The sequence below is a fragment of the Dermacentor andersoni genome, chromosome 8, assembly GCF_023375885.2.
Source record: "Dermacentor andersoni chromosome 8, qqDerAnde1_hic_scaffold, whole genome shotgun sequence".
Lineage (NCBI taxonomy): Eukaryota > Metazoa > Arthropoda > Arachnida > Ixodida > Ixodidae > Dermacentor > Dermacentor andersoni.
Genome location: NC_092821.1, coordinates 80,042,738 through 80,058,961, shown reverse-complemented (window position 1 = coordinate 80,058,961; position 16,224 = coordinate 80,042,738). Strand labels below are relative to the sequence as shown.

Below are 16,224 nucleotides of genomic sequence, written 5' to 3'. Positions count from 1 at the left end.
AAACAAGGAAGTGCAATAGAACATCCAGTCACGGTTATCGCGTTCCGGTCGCCTGCGTGAGAGCTTCCAGGAAGCAGACACCGAGAAATAAGGAAAAGGAAGAGAGATACCTTGGGTGTCAAGGTCTCCCATGAAACCTAGCTCTTGGCTGTATTACAGCTGCTATCAGCTTGAAGCTACGTAGGAATCTTACATAGGCTGAATACATCAGAAACTAGGAGATCAATCGGCCTGTTGTCATATTGAAGAAATGATGACACAATGGAGGCGTTGTAGTAAATGGAAACCCCACGTTTATTTATGCCAGCAGTTTGAATAGTAGAACTGCCATCGTCAGGGCAGTTTCAAAGTTTGTTACCCCATTAGTTTGACACGGCCCCGACGAAAAGGGTTACACTCTCGAAACTGTTGGAATAAATACAAAATAGGGTTTCGCTTACGACAATGCCTAATTTGTGCCATCATTTTTATATCATATGCCGGGGATCTCACAATGTTCTTATCTTTAGTCCGGGTCAATATTAGATGCTTGAACAGCCATTGCTGTCCATTCGCCAGTTACCTGATGTTCGCTATTTACATTTCATTTCCTAGTTATAACGCCAAGGTTTCAATGATAGTAATAGAGGCGAACGTTGCGGGTAGCAAAGTCAATTTGTGCCACTTGGAAAACAGCGGTTTTTACGGTAATCGTAAACAAAAATTGACCTTTCGAGCTTCGATACCGAGTCTGGGTACAGCAAGGGAACTGCTCACGTGATCTTTCCCACATCGTTTTGTTTCTTTGCGCGAGCGGGTTGATCGCCTCTGCGGGCCTCTTATCATTGTGTCTGACAAAGACCAGCGACCTACCATCGCTAGCGCTAGAGACGAACGACGACCGATTGGACGCCCAGGCAACTGGCTGCAGCGAGCTCCTCTACGTGGTGAAAATCCGAGAATAGCGCCGACAATGCTTCCGGCGCCGTTTGCGCATTCTTTTGCGGCATCGCAGCGACGAAAAGCTAATTTGTGTCCACGAATCCTGAACAGATGGCGTTGTGATGGGATTCACATAAATAGGAGACTTGTAGCCGCTTTAGCATGTGTGTGTGTGTGTGTATGTGTGTGTGCGTGTGTGTGTGTGTGTGCGTGTGTGCGTGTGCGCATGCGTGCGTGCGTGCGTGCGCGCGTGGATTCATGCATACATTCACAAATGCGCGTTGGCCGCAAAGACCATAATTCTCAGTGCGTCCATACAGTGGCACAGATCTCAGAGGCCACACATGGTCTATGTGGCGACGTCGCTGGATGCTGTGTCCAGAGGGGCCTTCTAACATCTGTAATGGGCAAAGCGTGTAGCAGGGGGTTACTGGGCTGATTCATGGACATGCATACATATGTATGTATGTATGTATGTATGTATGTATGTATGTATGTATGTATGTATGTATGTATGTATGTGTGTGTGTGTATATGTATGAATAATGTATGTATGTATGTATGTATGTATGTATGTATGTATGTATGTATGTATGTATGTATGTATGTATGTATGTATGTATGTATGTATGTATGTAACGTCTTTCACGTCGCTCTTCAAAAAAGAAATACCATTAAAGATTTTATCCACGTGCTGGGCGGAATCGAACCCGTTTCACACGAGTTCAGAATTCTGGCGTTGTAGTGCTGTTTCATAAATGCGCGTTGGCCGCAAAGAGAATAATTCTCAATGTTTCTACACTGCGGCACAGATCTCAGAGGCCACACATCGTCTATGTGGCAACGTCGCTGCATGCTGTGTCCAGAGGGGACATCTAACATCTGTAATGGGCAAAGCTTGTAGCAGGGGTTTACTGGGCTGATTCATGGACACGACGAAGTGCTACTTGCAGGCAATGCAAGGTATTTCCGGATATTTGCAAATATCTGTGGCGATGCAGTGACAAACTAAGGCTATAAATCTAGCACACAAGAATGTCGGTTTATAATGTTTAATGAAGATTCCAGCACTGACGTTGTATGCAATCAACAGCAAGGCACTACAATTGTAATATAAATATGTAGGTATATGCATAAACGAAAAAAAAAAGATTCACTAAGAAAATCTAAAATTGAAAGGTAAGTGGAATGCAGCAATAATGAAAGATATATATCTTTGAGGCTACACTAAATATGTGGTGGTGAGAGCAATTGAGAAAGGAGTAATGGTGCCTATGCTAGCGTTCACAAATAACATTTTGTGCTTGAAATCAGACATCTTGACGGGTTCGCGAGCTAACGTAAGGTTAGTCATCATCATCATCAGCCAAATTTTATGTCAACTGTAGGAGGAATGCCTCTCCCTGCGGTCGCTAAAAGATTGCTAAAATTTTACTCTTCGCTTGAAACGTGATCCGCAGCAGTGCAGCGATCAGTTGTTCCCGCTGCGCTAGTGGACCAGTGCGCGTGGAGCCAGCGATTCTTTTTTTGTCGAAGGCGCAGACGCAACACGCTCGATTCAGTGAACCCGAACAGCACGCTGCTGGTCAGCCAAGACAGTGCGCGATGCACCATGTTTCCGTTCTTCCGGCGTGGGATAGGACATGCTGTATTTCCGCACCAGACACGCTTGACTATAGAGCGTCCATTTTTTGCCTATGCAGCGTAACGGCGCCACGCATGGATCGCGTCTGCGTTAAGCTGGACTGCACCACACGTTTAGCTTGGCCGACCCAATGTGCTCTTAAAGCGGAGTTAGAACGCATCGAAGCTCCGCTGTTGAACGTAGACAACCTGACAGGGTAAACCGACTGGACTCGAAGAATGCTTCGCATTCAAAGAACATCGCGGGCGCGCGACAGCGTTGTCAGAGCGCACGAAGCAGCTAACAAATGATACCAACTCTGTGGCTAGCTAGCATGCGTGCGGCACTAGTTCGCTGATACACCGGAAGAGAATACAAGGGATAAAAGAAACGAAATCAGACAGCACGGGCCCCGGTTTTTCACATTCTTTACTGCACGTCACTTATGCCGGGCGATAGTAGCAGCGTCTTTTTTTCACAGGGAAGCTGTTAAGGGCTAGTTCGCCCAGGATCGTGTCCGTGTGTCGACATACAACTCGTGCCTTCTCCTCCGGCGTCCCCGTCAGGCGCCACCTGCGTTCGTGCCGTTGAGTACGCGCCGTAATTGACGCGGCCCTGCTAGAATAAAACGTCATTACGTGAGCCGATACCGAAGATGCTGCAATGCTGTACGGGCCCACGGCGGATGTGAAGCAGGCGTTAAACATCCTCAAACGTGGGCCAATCCCGAAGATAGTGAAATGCCGCACACACTCGCGGCGTAGGTGCCGTTCGCCATTAAGGGGCCCACACACACAGCTTCGCTGGTCATCCTTCTTCACAGAGTGGAAGGCAGCTCAGTTTATTCTTCAACTTACTTCCGGCAAAACATTTCTAGGGTAAATGTACATCTGTCAAATTTCTGTGTTGCTAGATGTGGTGGAGTGTAAACTCTCTCGTGCACTGAACGATGGCGTCTTCTTGCCAGGGTATACTGTCCTCATCCCTAGAGAATTTTTCTGTTTTGGTGTAAAAAAAATCAATTTTTGCGAGCTCTTTCTGACGGCTTTACCTGTACTTCAAGTGTGGGATTTCGCACAGAGGCTACTGCATGCCAAATTATCTGAAACTAGGATTTTTACGCGATTGAAAATTTTCTTGCAGTTGGCCTCTGAGGCGCCCACTTCTGTGTTGCAATGGGTCTTAGGGTTCAGGTGTGGCTACAATCAGCCAAGAATTTTACGTTAGATGTGCCACGGTGATTTCTGCAGCTAATAGAGCATAGATTTGCGCTCGCTCATCGTCGAGGCGCCATCCACCAAGATGACAACTTGCTGGTCCAGCAAGTCGTCTGTGTGGCGGCCATTTAGGATTCGAGGATTGCTCAAAAGAAGGGCCTTGAATTTTTCCGCATCCTTCGAGTGCTCACGGCAGAGGAACATAATGACTATTCGCGCTCTCGCTACCATAAACTGAGAAAGTCCTCCAACATTTACAAAAATACAAATACACCATGAACTGAATTGCTGCTCCTCATGATGTGGCTACATTTTGAACCACCTATATATCTCCCAGTCGCTCGGCGCTCTCTGCGGGCTCGAGTCTTGGAGAAGCTAAACAATTCACTCTCTTCGAGACATCTGTGCTGCGCAAAGACCTATGCTAAGATTTTTAAATTGCTCTAGTGGCGAAACTTGAGCTATTACACGAAGCACCACGTAGCGTACTGCGGGACTCGCGAATACCAGAGGGTGCCCTCGATCGCCGCAATACTACCATTCCAAGGCATACCACTTCCGAGGTCACCTTAGTTACGTTTTGAAATCGCAGGTATTGAGCATGTCAGCCCATTTCTGAAAATTCGCATAGGTAGCAGTTAGGCATTCCACGCAATAGGTCATTGATTGAGATGGGTCGAGGATGACGCTGTTGTTTACATACCTGCTCAGCACTTCGCGGACTTCCTAAAGCAACAATTAGTCTCCCGTCATGACGTCCCTCGACATGTCGTCTCTGACAGTGGCAGCTTATCGAGCACGTTTACACACGATGTGCCTTCGTTAGGTGTACGGCGTTCTAGTAGATGGGTGAACAACCCTCATAGCAAGGGCCTCGTCAAAAGTGTTAACGAATTGCTGGCAAACATCTTGCCCTGTTATGTAAAATCTTCTCATACAAATGAGAAATAATTTGTAGCCAATGCTTTTTTTTTCTCATAAACACACCTATACAGGAAACAACACAGACGTCTCCTTCCTCTCGCGCCTACGGGCGCACCCCTTTGTTTCCCTTGGAGACAAGGCAGATTGCCGTAAGAGCGAACCCCAAATCCACCGGAACTAGCCGCTCGCCTCCCACAGGAGACTCGACGGCGACATCGAACTGCCTATGTTCGCTACCAAGAGCGCCACAGAAGTGGTGCCGCGTTTCGCCCTTATCAGCCAGGGGATCTAGTCCATTGCTGGCGCAAACTCCGCTCAACAGGTCGTGCTAAAAATTTTATTTCACGCTTTCGAGAGCCTTACCTGGTCGTGTGTAAAGTGGCGCATTGTATCTTAAGTCTCTCAAGTACTGGTCAGCTCAAGAAGCCCGCAAAATATTTCTGCAACACAAACAACACAAGAGAATCTACTTGCACTGCTGTACGTTCCATGTTTTGCAACTTGACGCTGCACGCACATACTTTTACGCACTTGCCTCTTTCCTTCGAATCCCTCTGCCTTCAAACACTCACCTCCCCCTCTTCGTCTCGATGGAAAGATCCCAACGTGCAGAGCGAAGAAGACATGAGGGCGAATGAACAGGAAGTCAGTTGGTGGAGAAGATGAAACAGCAGAGAGGACGCCTCAGAGCTCGAGATGACGTGAAAGGAAACAGTAATTAGAGTAAAATAGCAAAACGTTTTGTTCTAAGAATAATCAGTAGTGAAGAAGCATATGGGATGACTGTAACAGCGCGGGGATCGTTTTGCTGCGGACTAGGTTATGCTCTTTACTCTGACGCGCACTCAAATTTCTAGCTCTGAATACTTTGTGCGGCTACTACGTTTATTGGGAACGATATCCGCCCACGAGTAGGATAGTTTATGTTAGTATTAACACCATATTATGCAGTGTGAATCACACCTGCCGAGTGGGCGACAAACTTACTGGCAGACTGCGCGAGCGCCCGAAGCAGTGGTAGATGCTTGTTTAGAGATCTGTTACTTCTGCATAGCGCACAACCCCAGTATGTGGCATGAATATGTCTGCTATTATTGCGGCGTTAGCCCTTGCTTATTTTCCCCGCAAGGTATGCCAACTAAATTGACTGTTTTACCATTGTAGACAAGAGTACTGTTGCTGAAATGGAGGTGGAAGCATTGGCGGTCGCGGATCGTAGGAGCCCATTATGCAAGCAGCGGCGGCCCTGGTGTCGGCACTGAGGTCGCCCTACAATAGCAACGATTTCGGGAAGCGCGTCGGAAAGAAACCAGCGTTTTGGCGCTATAACTTATATCATTTGCATGTTGGACGCCACCGACAAATTAGAGTGTTGGAGCATTGCCTGTTACAATACGAAGCAGTTCCAAAACGAACAGATGCAAATAATGAAATGAACTCTGCAAGAAAAAACTGTGAGGGCACCTAAGCAATTCATATGATCTGTAAATTCGAGAGCATTACTTGTCGCTGAGCGTGCCGACGAGTTATGTCACTGAGTTTAGCGTTGCGGCGAAATGCCTCCTTGCAGCCGCTGGAGCTAACCACTCTCGCTGCGCAGCCACTTGCTCTGGCGTTCGTGTTGTCGAGTACTTGGGCTGTGAACGTAGTTTCGCTGCTACAGCTCGCTTTGCACGTTTGACTGGCTTGCGATGGTCTTGTCCATCGTGGGCAGTAAACTGGCCGCTCCGACCACGCTCTGGTGTATCGCCTGATGATGCAAACGAGAGCGATAAAACTTGGGATGATGAAGGCTGCATGGTGCCAACAGTGGCTTCACTCCTATCATGTGCCATCTAGTGAACAGCCCCCCACGCAGATTCCCATCAGGTGCACATCCTCGAAGATATTCATCACTGTCGCCTGTTACAACGGCGGCGGAGTGCAACGTTGGAGCATTGGTTAGCACGCTAGGCTACGGAGAGGTAGCAGAGGAGGTGGGGCAGAGGATCGCCTCCTCAACGTGTCCACTTTTCTTTTGTTGGATGAATATTACGTATTTCCTGTGCCGTGTTTCTGCCACGGCTTTCCTTTGGCGTCTTTCTGACGCCAGTGAGGTCACAGAATAAGTCAAATAATTATCTCGCATTAATATAACCACAGCGCTGCCGCCAGAGTGCCAAGTGGTCGGGTCCGACACGTGCGGCATTTTCTGAATCGCTGAATAAATGTTAACCATTCCTAAAGGCTGGCACTTTTTTATTCATATCACGTAAGTTCGGTGGTTGGTGAGCGAAGGTATCTTCAATTACTACTTCTCAAGCGCCCGCACATGCAAACAGAGTGTCGAGAAGTTTGAAAGGTTCCATATCAATTTTGGTATATAATGAGCTTCGTGCAACAAACAGTTCAAAGTCACATGTAGGAGAAAGCACATGTGCAGCCACATTCACGCAACACGGTGAAACTTCAAATAGAGTATTCCCTGCAATGGCCTTCTCTTGCCTTGTCTCTGCTTTTATGAGGAAATGCCACCTTGCCATAGCTAATCACTTGATCAGGCAATTAATCATATAGTTATTGTGGCATGCGCAACCATGTTTGAGTGAGCCGGTGTGTCCAATATACATTTTTGTTTTGGTTTGCTGAAGCCTGAACAACATTACTTTTCCAAAGGAACTTAACAGGCCAGAACAACGGCTGGCATGAACTTACAGGGTGTCAGACCGGGCTAGTAGGTGTTCCATTGCTGATGTGACTAGTGCAAGAGTAGTCACGGGACACAAAAAGGCGAAGAGCACAAGCGCTTGTCCATGTCGCCCCTTTGTGTCCCGTGTCTACTCTTGCGCTAGTCCCTTCAGCAGCGAACTTACACTCATGTTTAAAGAAATTCGTTTAATGTGAAAGGTGTATCGGTTATAACTTCTGTCTTGTTACATCAAAGTTCTTCTAGAGAACCTGACACGACGGAACACGCCAATAAACGGGAGACTCCACGTTGCGACTGCCCGCTATGGCGGCAATCCGAAAAGACACATTTAAGAAGCTGCGCTAATGCCCCATATCGTGGTCATTCATGCTTTACTAGTACACTCAGGACCGCACACTTCCCACCTCTTTGTCCATAACACCCCTTCTAGACACCATTATGAGCGCGTGTGATTGAGACTTTGCAAGCCGCAAGAAGGAGAAAACCAATTTGTTTTATTGTTCGGTCATAATCATCCAGTCCTCTGCGACGCAGTCACCCGTTTTATGAAAAGCGCATACTTTCAAATGGCAGTAGCATTCTTTTTACGGGATTCCTTTCGTATATGATTGCGTTTCACGACAAACAGGCAATGCCGAGGCTCAAAACTAATGTGTACCACGCCAGTTTACGAACCACAATGACCGCTGTGTTGATCCACACCATCAGCCTCACACAGGAGGGTAACGTAGACGAAGCATAGTGATTTTAAGTATAAAGATTGGAATTGGTTGACAATGATGTCCGTGACTGAAGTAAATATTTTTCAAAGACTAACGATAAGTTGTGTCGGGGTTTCGTTGGGTTGAGCTTGCACTTTAGTGCTCTTGTATTTTAGATCCCACGTTAAACAATCAGGCAGCGAGACTTTCCCTTTCACGCTGGCAATTCACAGACGCCGCTGCTCTTTGTCGAGTAAAAAGCTATATTGCTCAAAATAGTTGAGTGCACGCACACACGCAGTGGCTGATGAGGCGCCTCACTTGTTTGAGCAGCCAATAGAAATATCTGTGTACTGCGGCCACATCTGCACCAAAAACCTACGCAGTGTAGCTGCGACGACCTTGCACGAACTTTTGGAAGGCGGCGCGAAGAGGTAGCCGCCGCAGCCATGGTGTATTTAGGCCTGCCAGCCATGGTGCCGCGGGGTGTCGGGAGCGGCTGACAGCACGGCCGCTCAGATCGAGCGCGTAAGCGTGTTCTGTTCAGGCGCTACAAGCACGTGAGCCGTCTTCTACTTCGCCTGCATTGGAGGCGATAGTCGCGCCCCTACAGCGCTCTCCTCCTAGTGCGAAGCGCGATGGAAATGAAGCCTAAGGATAAAGTACATGTAAAATGTGCAGGTGGTGTCGTCGTTGTTAGTGTCGGGTTCACGCAATCCTAGAGAGATGTACCAGGCAGCGCCGGTAGGGTAGGTTGTGAGCGAGGTGCCGTCACAGTGATACCGTAGTGCGAAATCGCGACCTGCCGCAGGTTTTCGTAGATCCCCAGGCCTGCAGAAGTCGAAGCTCCGAAAGTGTACAGCTACAAAAGGTCTGGCAGTTCGGGAGTTGCGTGTAAAGAGCGAAAGGACTCGTCGCTTATGTTGTTGACGTAGAGTTGGCTCTCGAGCTGAAGAAACCACATGGCAGAGCTGTTCCTGCAAAACTTCGGTAGGTCATGCATCCACGGAAGGTGTGAGCAGAGAACATGGGAAGCCTCGCCTGCTGCTGCTTGCGTGGTCGCTGAATTCATCGCGCCTCCGTGCCTACGATAGGAAAATCAGCGCCCAATGAAGCTGGTGGGAGAGGCTCGGAATCGGTGATGAGTGAGGCGCACCCGAACGCCAAGCGGACAGTTTTCCGGAACGTACAAGCAAGAAGAGCGGCGTGCCGTACAGTGACTGAAAGCGCTCGTGTTTGGCCCACTCAATACCTTGGAAAGAGTCGTCGCGCAGCTGCCTTTGAGAAGGCAAGGAGGCTGACGGAACCAGTAGAGACTACGTACAACTGGCGCGTTCTGACTGGTGGTTGCTGGCGATGCGAGATGATAAGACGCAAAATGCCGTGGTGGCTGAAATGGCTGCAGGATGGTGTGACTAAGAGTTCGAGATGGCGTAGTGAGCAAGCACGGCGGCCTGCAAGTCCTCGTATAAGTCGGGCTGTAGGATGACAGCTACAGCCTGGGACACAGACGGAGCCTGAAACTTCATGCAGAAGGAAGCGGCTGCCAAGCTTGATGAACCAGATGACCGGTATGCCGATGTAGAATTCTCCGAAACCCAATAACCACGAGACGTCTGCCGGAAAGCGTGATGCCATGTCGCTCACCTTGGCAAAGTCGGTGATGTCGCACTGGCATGGCTGAGCTCTGTCATCCGGGTCACTAATTTGTTGGAGGCGGCACAAATAGGTACCCGCTGTAGCCACGGTTTATTTAGGCCGTCGAGCTATGGTTTCGTGAGATCTCAGGAGCACCCGACACCAGGCCGCTCTGGAGAAACGCCCCTAGCGTGCTCTATTCTGGCGCTTCCTGCACCTGAGCCCATCTTCGCTTGCTTTGGAGGCGATAGTCGTGCCGCTAGAAAGTGGCATCAAGGTGAATTTCGGGACGAGGGAGCTAAAATATCTCGAAATGGTTCTGCAGTACGCGACGGCAAGATATCCAAGCAGCGCGGAGATATCCAAGCAGCGCGGAGGAAAGGCTCGCGCACGCCCTTTCCTCCACACCCGATGAAACACTCTATAGCGGCACTGGAAATGTACAAAGCCAAATAAATCACTGAAATCTCGTACGTGGTTTTGTGTCAATTTACTGGTCACGTACGTTGTAGTAAACGGTTTAGCATTAGGATGGATAATCCTTCTTGGGGAGAACCTTCAGAACACCCCATTGTGCCTGGCAAGCAAATAGGCTCCAATAAAATTGGTTTTCGCTTCTTACCAAAATATTGATTTACACGAAAACTAATGAATCGGGACGTTCGAAGGCTTCATATTTGAATGTCATCTAGAATGCCACGCTGGAGTTAGGTCGCACAGGAAGGTGCTGTGGCCGTATCGTGAAAGATGGAAATAGAATAATGCGAACGTCTTGCACAAGTTCTGGAAACCTGTCGCACTGACCCCAATACCACTTCATCTCGAGAACATACAAAAAGAACGAAAGTAAGCATGATAAACCAGAAATATCAGAATAAATACAAAAAAATAGTAAAACATTGAATCTCCTCGAGCAAATAAAAAATGGCTTGCCTAAATAAATCTTTTGCTGAACAGCTGCGAATTTTATTCTGGACTGTCCGATGAAGCTATACATTTTGCCTCAGTCAAGCCAGCTTGCACATGCTGAGCCTGGGAATGCCGACGTCTGTCAATCTACGTAGTGCGAATTCGAAAGGGTACATCACGGCCGTGCTGAAACAAACTTGCGTAAAACACAAAAAAGAGAACGTCAGGATGTAATCAGTTAACATAAACTATGTTTTATGTACTATCAGATAATTATTTTTACCTTATAAGTGTCATACAATTCTTTTTTTCAATTTACTACATTAAATAATGCATTCTCAAACGACATCACATTTTTTTTAAATTTTGTTTGCTGTGGTGGATGAGCGGATAAAGAATTTTGTTGCTAGACATAAAGTAGCTGCGCCAATTCCCCGTAGAAGTGCCCAGGTATATAGATTCGGGGCACGTGAAAAAACCACAGGCTGTTTAAATTATTCCGGAGCTCCGTCTTCCTTCCCCACCATCGCGTACTTCATATTGTGTAAATCATAAATCATTTTATGTAAATCATACAACATTCAGACAATGTAGGCAATATATCAATGCCGGTAAGTAGCCAATAAATACAATCAGCTGGAAGGTTCGCGGCTAGGGATAACCTACTGTGGGAATAGAGCCTGCATTATTCACGCGCCGATAAAACTAACCCGTATGGATGAGACCGCGCTCTCTGAACAAACACGCTTACCGCAGTGAGCGGCGTCTGGGCCCGAGCACAGTCCGAGAAAGTCGAAGGAGGCGACACCGCTGTCACCCTAGCGGACATCCAGCGATTGGGAGAGGCCAATCTGGACGATGCCACACGAAGCTACATCGCCAGTGGAGCGGACCAGGAACAAACTCTCAGGGAGAACACCGCGGCGTTCATGAGGTGCCTATCTTTGAGTCGGTATATTTAATAACAACACACCCGCGCACGCTCGTCCACATTATGCTGATATGCGTAGGGTACAATATATCCGAAATCCGTAGTTTGAATTGGAATGTTCTCGTTCCATTCCTTGCGTACGAGTTAATAATTTGTTACTTACTAATATTAACAGTTGTTTAAGCAGAGCTATACAGTGCAGCGAATAGTATGATAGACATAAACGTTTAGAAGTTGCTCCTGTTCATGCAGCTTTGAATAAAATACGCATGACCTTTCTTGGAAACGTTAATCCGAGCAAAGTAATCGTTGCACGCAATTTTGCTAGGCAGATGCCATGAGGTCTGTTTATATATGCTCTCAAAGCAGCTTTTTTCTGATGGAAACTAAGGTCTCTATTATTAGGATTTTCTACGCACTGTGAGAAGTGTTACTTGGTTGCGTACGTTTGTGGAAGATAATAGGCATTTCCTGGTTCAATGTGGCAATATTTGCATCACAAAGCAAACTTGTTTTGTGGTGGTGGTATTGCTCGAAGGTTTCTTCAAATCTATGAAAACTACCCTTTTGCGTTCACAATAGCCGAATCTCATCTAGGGAATTTGGTAGCACCTACTTATGCTCACTCGAATGCTGCTTTTTCAATTCTTATAGTGAATGACATAACCATCCACTTAATTTGTTCGCTGTCCATGTTTGTGGATTCGCACCCATTTACGCTACTATATATCTTCAAAATTTTAACATATGTTTTATTGGTTCTATAATACAACTGATGTAAAAATAAACGCAGCAATTTCAAGAAAATGTGAAAACTGGACAAAACAATTGAAAACTTGCTATGCAGGCTTCGTTTCAGACCCAAGGTCCTTGTGGACGTGTCGAAGATCAACACTGCTACTACCGTGTTAGGCCGCAGGATATCGTTCCCTGTCGGCTTCTCCCCATCAGCTGCTCACCAGATTGCAGATCCGGTCGGAGAGTTGGGCACTGCAAGAGGCAAGTTGATAATAATCACTTAACTAGCTTCGTGAACACCTCTAAAACATCCAATTAAAAGCCATGCTAATAATTTTATGATTGTATTGTCTTAGGGAGGGCATGAAAATAACTTGAGCTATTTTGTAACGGCGCTAAACTTGAAACACTCTACGCCTACTTTTGGGGGAAATGTACCGGGCGGATCAGGTGCTCAGGTGTAGGTGTAAAAGAGACGTTGCGCTGGTGCTCAGGAACCAGACGTGCTTTGAAGGTCTCGTTGGGCAGTATTATGAATACTTGTGTTGCAGTCCGGCTGCCCTCGCTATTGATGGCGATCTTTGGCAGCGCAGGCTCTTTGAAAGGCTCAGATGACAGATGACAGGCTCAGGTGCGAGCTGTTCCAGCATGATGAAGCCCCTTTACGTCATTTGAATATAAATACATCGTTAAAAGGTACGTTCGAACTTGAGATTACCATGTGTACTTAGTGTGCACTGAAGATACACAATTAATGTTAATATTTGGAAACAAACAGCGCCTAATGAAGTGTGGACGAGTGTTCGTTTCTCTCGGCGCTCGGCTCGCCTTCCATGAACATCGCTTTTTGCGCATCTTGAAACCAGGCTAACGAAAATTTTGCTAGAGACAGAATACACTGCAAAATATCTTTGTCGCGTTAGTAGTACCATTCTTTTCTACTGTGGTACAATTAGTAGCCGTCAAACAGTCGCAGAATCCTGCCCCGAAGAAAATTAGCCAACCCTTTACACACGCCGGCAAACGTGGCAGTATTGGCCAATGTGAGAAATCATTTTGTGGAAACTTTATTCAAGACGAATGACCATAATATGGAAATCCAAAAAAGGATAACACTAGCCTACTTAAAAGCTATTGATTTCTTACCGAAAGGATAGTGCTGGATGCACACGTTGAATTGGCGCTGACCAAGGGGGAATGCAGTCGTGACGGTGCAGCCCATGGTATCTCACAAGACATTTTGGCTGTCGCCACAGTATGGAGAAGAGTTAGCTGGATCCGCCGTTCCACGGCGTGCTGATGTGTTTTGGCACTAATATACAAGCAATGGAAGTGTCCGCCTATCGGCACAACCGCTCGCTTCGAAGACGGAAATGCCCCGCATGGGCAAGTGGTAAACGGTCCAGAAGGCAGCCAATTCCAACTTTATCTGGTGCAGCGGCACGGGATGCGGGAACGCTGATGATCGTGAGCGCCATGAGCACCACGTCGTTGGAAGACATCAGAGCCAACGCGCCTGATTGCCTGCTATGGCAGCAGACTTACATCTTCGCCAACCGCTCCCTGACCGAGTCCCTTGTCAGGAGGGCTGAACGCCAGGGCTTTGCTGCCGTTGTTGTCACTGCGGACTCGCCTGTCGCTGGACAGGCCGTAAGCCTCGGCATGAATAAGTTTGTCCTTCCGGAAGGCCTAAGGTGAGCTCTTGCTTTTAGCGTCTTCCAAATTAGGGTGACACATGCGGCCTAGCATTTCAGCACAGGGGTTCGCCAAGCACCGCTAAGGAATGAGAAGAAAAAACTGTGCAAACAAGAGCGAAACAAATGGATGCAATGGGACTGAGAGGCTTTTTTGAGAAGTGTTTCAATCACAGTTTAGCCGCAAGTTACGCAATTTACATATAGCGCTCTATTGTTTAGAACAAGCGCGAATAGGTGAAAGGAAACACGACCGTACGCTTGCAAAGCAACCAAGTCAGACAAAGCTCCCGTTTTCTTAGGGGGGATCATTCGTTACACGTTCCCGTTATTTGCTGTGAGAACGCAGCATTTTTGGTTACACAAATGATTTTATTAACATGGTTTCACTTTTACGAGCCGCAACAAAGTTTGAATATCTGAGACTGACAAGCGTCACATTTTTTTATGATAACAGAGGTGACGTTTACAGTAAAGCTGCTGTTGCCGATTTTGCTTCCTATGGGAACTTGTCTGAATCAACTTGCTCGAACCAAGGGCCCTATAATGTAAAACTATTCCCATATGGTTACATTCCAATCTCTTGACGTCAAATTTGCTTAACCGCCGACGCAAGCACCGGGTGGTGACCCGCAGGGTTGTCTGAACAGACCAATCAAACGCTCTCCTCGTTCATAGAGGGTCACTTTTGTTTGTTTGAAAAACGAATAAGATTGCCTACACTGAGCGGCTTGTCTTATCTTATTGGCTGACAAGAGGCGCGGAGCATGCTCAAGTGGAGAGGGATTCGATAGGGCCGAGCCACTGCACTGAAAGTCGATAACCGGATGAAGGATGTTGTGCTGGCGTCTGCGATTGGTCCGCTTTCCTTTACTTAGCTTGCGGTGGCTGGTCGAAAATCGCGGCGGCATGCAACGGTAGCTTAAGAATGACGCTAAAACGGATACACAGCAAAGAAGAGTTGGCAGAATGAAGTTGTAAACGTGCCGAAAGTGCTCGGAAACGGTACACGGCCACGCAAGAAGCGTTATTATACTCAAATAAACCCATGCTCTCCGACAGGTGCGAGTAGCCAGCGCCCGATCGGCGGCAGCCATCTTTTATTCTTTTCGGAACAGGGCAGCCTGCGGCTATTCAGAACAAAATTCAGTTTTGTTCGGCATATTAATGCATCCTTAATGTGTACACGTCATTTTGACGTGGCTTGTTTTTGCGGTTTTGTGACGTCGCGTGACATGCAGGTGAAGTGGGTGCAGCCAGAAAGATTTTGACTAATAGCCGGGGGCTAATGGCGAAAAGGGGTTGAATCAGAAATAACTGTATTCCTTTTTTCTGTCATATTATGCATAATCAGTGTGTACACGTCATATCAGATGGGGAGCTATCGCGCTTTTCGTGACGTCGCGTGACAGACAGGTCAAGTGGGGGTTGTCCAAAGAAGTTTTTTGCCAATCGCGGAGGGCTGATTACGGAATCGGAATCGAAAAGTTTGGAATAGTTTTACGGTATAGCGCCCCATGTGTCCCTCTGGTGTTATGTTATTAAGAAAAGAATTCCAAAAAATGTATTTGGTAAATGATTAATAAATCTTTATAGAAAACAATATTTTTGGTGCGCTTTCGATCACGATACGTAAAGTTGTACAACGAGACAAAATTTTTAAACTTTATAGAAAATTGGGAACCGTTGGCAGGTATGCCATTTGACATAGAATGTCATATACAACGCTGAGCCCGAATGTCACACGTGGCAACATTTATTAAAATTTTATAGTTGAGTGCATCCCAGCTGTTAATTATCTTCTAGAGTTTGAGATGCCCTGAGCCGTACACCAAATGTGATAGTTGCAGTATGTGCTTGTCCTGATAAAGTTATATAACAAAACGGAGTTCTGGCTCCATAGTTGCGTAGCCGTAGAACATTGATTAACGTATGCCACAAATAAACCTTGTGGGGAATATACAAGGCACCTGTTTTGCACAGTTTCGCCAATCTGGAAGCCTCATGGCCAGGAAAATCATTCACGTTCGACCCTTCAAGCGAGGATTTCGTTGGTAACCTACTATCACCTTCTGCGACGTGGGACGACTTGCGGTGGTTGCGCAGCATCTCGACTCTACCCATTGTTGTCAAGGGTGTCTTGACGGGTAAGGGCAACAGCCACGAGCATCTGCATAGCCTAAACAGATTTTCCTTTCACGTTGTCTGCAGAAAGAGCAAGACATGTTGTTATGTCTG

General features: G+C 47.0%; 1 protein-coding gene across 1 annotated transcript in view; it reads left to right on the top strand.

Annotated features, from left to right (window-relative positions):
• LOC126538746 (L-lactate oxidase-like) overlaps window positions 1-16,224 on the top strand; it is a 46,315-nt gene that overhangs the window by 5,157 nt on the left and 24,934 nt on the right. Inside the window, exons 2-5 of the mRNA XM_050185482.3 lie at window positions 11,380-11,557; window positions 12,402-12,546; window positions 13,565-13,986; window positions 15,970-16,133. Of these exons, the coding sequence (XP_050041439.3) occupies window positions 11,380-11,557; window positions 12,402-12,546; window positions 13,565-13,986; window positions 15,970-16,133 (909 nt within the window). The remainder of the gene's footprint in view (window positions 1-11,379; window positions 11,558-12,401; window positions 12,547-13,564; window positions 13,987-15,969; window positions 16,134-16,224) is intronic.